The sequence below is a fragment of the Silene latifolia genome, chromosome 7, assembly GCF_048544455.1.
Source record: "Silene latifolia isolate original U9 population chromosome 7, ASM4854445v1, whole genome shotgun sequence".
NCBI lineage: Eukaryota > Viridiplantae > Streptophyta > Magnoliopsida > Caryophyllales > Caryophyllaceae > Silene > Silene latifolia.
Window position 1 is genome coordinate 121,094,453 of NC_133532.1, and position 3,959 is coordinate 121,098,411.

The 3,959-nt window shown below is 39.2% G+C and overlaps 1 protein-coding gene across 1 annotated transcript; it reads right to left on the reverse strand.

Annotated features, from left to right (window-relative positions):
- Positions 1 to 286: 286 nt before the first annotated feature.
- Positions 287 to 1,078, reverse strand: LOC141590654 (uncharacterized). Its single transcript, XM_074411225.1, has one exon. It carries the CDS (start codon positions 1,076 to 1,078, stop codon positions 287 to 289), a length of 792 nt encoding a protein of 263 aa, XP_074267326.1.
- Between the last annotated feature and the right edge of the window lie 2,881 nt (positions 1,079 to 3,959).

A 3,959-nucleotide genomic window follows, 5' to 3' on the forward strand; every position in this document is an offset into this window, starting at 1 on the left:
GACGGAGTGCCATAAACCGAAACAGCAGGTTGTGATGTTTCTGCCTCAGTACGAACCGCATTACTGCTTTTGGGCTTGGAAGAGGAAGCCGTGTCATTCTGTCTGGCCTGAGAACCGGAACGACCACTCCGCGGCCTTTGCTGGAAGATCCACCACTAGAGCTGTCCCTCGGATTTTTGATGCCTCGATATTCATACCACCAATCGGGTATTTCATCCATTAATTCAAAGCACATACTTCGATCATGGCCGGACTTATTACATTTACTGCATACTAATTTTTGTCTTTAAGACCGAGACAGTTGTGCGGAAGCTCGGGGAGCCGGGGAAGGGCGTGGACCAGACGGACAGACAGAGAAGGTAGAGAGCTCGGGCAAGGGAGCCGATTCTGCAGGTTTATAAATTCCTTTGACCCGTTCCTCCTGACTAACCATTTGAAACGCACGACTGACCGTTGGCAAGGGAGATTGTGCTAAAATAACATAACGTAAAGTTTCATAGGGCTTAATTAAGCCAAGTAAAAACTGATGCAAACGGTCACTCTCCCGTCGATCAATGTGCTTCTTTCCGACATCAGTGGAACAAGTACAAGTGATAATAGGTTCATAGGTATCTAGTTCGTTCCATAATTGATTTAAAGTATCGTAATAAACCGCGACAGACATGTTTTCTGTTTGCTTACAGTCATGAAGGTCACATTTAATATGTTGAATTTTGGAACCGTCAACAACATCAAAACGATCATGAAGATCATCCCACAAGCGTTTTGCATTATCATAATTAGAAAGCATACGTTTTACCTCGGGCTCAATGAGATTCATGAGCCAAGCAATCAACATAGCATGAAGAGTTTCCCAATCGTCCTTCGTACATGGAGATTGAGGCGCCGTAATCGACCCGTCGAGAAAGACAAATTTGCGACGAGCTTTGAGAGCATTCTGAACGTCGTTCTTCCGTTCCGCGAAATTATGCAGATTCAGGCGAGTCCCAGTGATATGATCGCCAGGCCGATCATGGTAACCTATGTAATACGGAGAGGTAGGTTCGACTTTAGGCGGCGGTGGGTCGTCACCGCTCATGACGGCAGAGGAGGGGTAGTTTTTGATGATTTTTATTTTGTAATTGTAGGTTTTCCTGATACCATGCTAAGAATATGTTTTTAGGTAAAATCCAACTTATTTCTTCATTCATCAAAATAGAAGTATTTATAGTACAATCGGAATTAACTTATTGCCCAAGGCAATAATATAATAATATAACATGAATATGGAATATTTCCAATCTACCGTAACTTAACAAACCGACTTATAACTAACCTTTTTAATGGACTTATAACAAGCAATAATTACATCAAGGCTTATAATAACAACATTCCCCTCTTAAGTTGAACTAGCAGTAATTGTTAGGCCAAGCTTGTGACAGGAAAATTTCTGTTGAATTACTCCAAATAATGGCGTTATCATTACATCTGTTATTTATTTGAAGGTTGGATTTGACATGTTTAGTGACCAAAAAATCTTCTTGTTGCTTATCCCTAACAAATTAAAGTGACAATCAGTGTTTAAGTTTTTTGTCCTCTCATGATGAAGGGGATTTTGAGATATGTGTTTTGCTGCTTTATTATCACAGATTAAATGAATTGACTTGGGTATATTAATTGATTCTCATATCTAGTAACAAGTCATCTAACCAAACTAATTCTAAAACTGTGTAGGACACTATTATATTTTAGTTACTCTATAGTGCTCTTTTTACTCACGGCCTTTTCCTTCTTTGTTTTCCAAAACACAAAGGGATTGACCTAAGAACACACAATATCCACTTAATATAAGGATTTACAAATTAAATATAGGCACATTGTCCCCAATCAACATTTATGTATGTTGATAGGGTAAGATCAGAAGCAACACAGTAGAAAAGGTTAGTATTATTATTGGAACCTTGCAAATACTTGATAACATGTAATACTGCCTGAAAGTGAGGCACTCTTGATTAACCTTAGATCTGGCTCAAGTGCTGAACAACATATGAGATATCGAGTTAAATTTGGATAAATTTAATTATAACGTCCTTTCAACCAGTCTTCTATATTGCTCAGGCTGCTCCCTTCTTCAACTGGAAGTTTTAGACCTCGTTACATTGGAAAATCTGTAAGACTGCAATTCTCCATGCATCTTTAAATGAGCTAAAATATGTAAAATGTATTTCCTTTGATTAAACCATGATGCATGTTTTATTTCTTATGACTTCTAAACTCACGACATTAATCATGATATGTTTAGGCATAAATGCATTTACTATGACACCTCCTTAACCTTTGATTAAAAAGGTATTTTATGCTCCAATACAAAACTAAGGGGTATTTTATGCAATCTCTTATTTTTTACAATAATTTGTTTCGGAATCAAAATTTCCCACCAAGAATAGCCATCCATTGATCATGCCATGTTACTTTACTTAACGTCCATTATCCAGTGAGGACACGCTAGCCATAAAAGGTAAACGACATTAAGGGAACCATTGATACATTCTTAAAAACAGGGGGATATGAACAAAATAACAAACTAGAGGGGTACCATAGAAAATTTAAAAATATTTTTTCGATTTTCGATCCGATCTAGTTTTGCACCAATGCTCACCCCTAAGTAGACCTAGCAAAAGCAACCCAACCCGATTAACCCGATTCGAAAAGGCTGACTCGAGACTCGAAATTGACCCGAATTGCATCATCCGAATGTGACCCAAAATCCTAATTGGTCCGACCCGACCCGAATATGACCGAGCTTTCTTGACCCGTAACTGACCCGACCCGAAACCACCCAACCCGTAAATGACCCGACAAAACATAACGCTAATTGAACCAAAAAGACTTGAAATGACTTTTACTCTCTTATTCATTGACCAGAAAATGACCCGACCCGAAATAACTTATAACCACACCCGTCTGGCCCAAAAAAACCCGAAACGACCCGACCCGGCCGAATTAACCCGAAATCAATTTAAACCCCAAAATGACCCAGCCCAAACTGACCCGGCCCAAACCCAAACCAGTTGATCCATTTATCAGGTCTACCCCTAAGTAGGGACATCCACAATAGATAAACCTCTAAAGAGGTTTGTCTATTGACACATCACCAAATCAACAAACCTCTCCAATAACAAACCTATACATAATAATAGATAAACCTTTTCAAAGTTCATGTTATAAGACCCACTTCAAATTATCCATTTTTCCCTCTCTTATGTTGGGTACATTTTAGGAACCACCACTTGCCAAACCTGTATACCAATATGTAACCATTCTCATCGATGAACCTCAACCTCATCCCCCAACAACAGAGAGGTTTGTCAACAAACCTCTAAAAAGTACACAAACCTTTGTTGACAAACCTCTATTGTGGTATGTGGATGCACTAAGGAATCAACCAGGAATAGGAAACTACAATCAAACTAATATTCCTAAAAGAGTCCGTAATCACTCCAAATACTTGGAGTGCACGGCAATCGCAAAGAGAAACAAGGAAAACCGAGTTATATAAGTCGGTGTAATTGTCCTATAAATACTTTGACAAATTACTAACCTTAACAAAAAAAACAAATCAAACAAAGTTGAAAACCCTACAACAATGTCGACAATGAGAAGTCAAATAATTGTTCCAAAGAAAGAGCAAAGACCCGCTCCGAAGCCGAAGAATACTCCAATGCCGCAAGAGGAAGAGCAACAACATTATAATGAGAGTTATTATGGACGGTCTAGCAGCCCGCTTCGTGTAATCCCATCATACCGTCCTTGGCGTAAAGTATCGACCACCAAAGACGATAAGGGTGATACTCATGACCAGAATGATGGCGATGTTGATGCGCCACCTCGACTTGATGGGAAGACTAAGAGTTTGATCAAGAGGTTGAATAAGTCTCCTAATTCCGTGTTTAGTAAGGGACGGACTATTGATAGGAACA

Coding starts and splice junctions, on each gene's coding strand:
- LOC141590654 (XM_074411225.1), bottom strand. CDS start 1,078: ATGAGCGGTGACGACCCACCGCCGCCTAAAGTCGAACCTACCTCTCCG.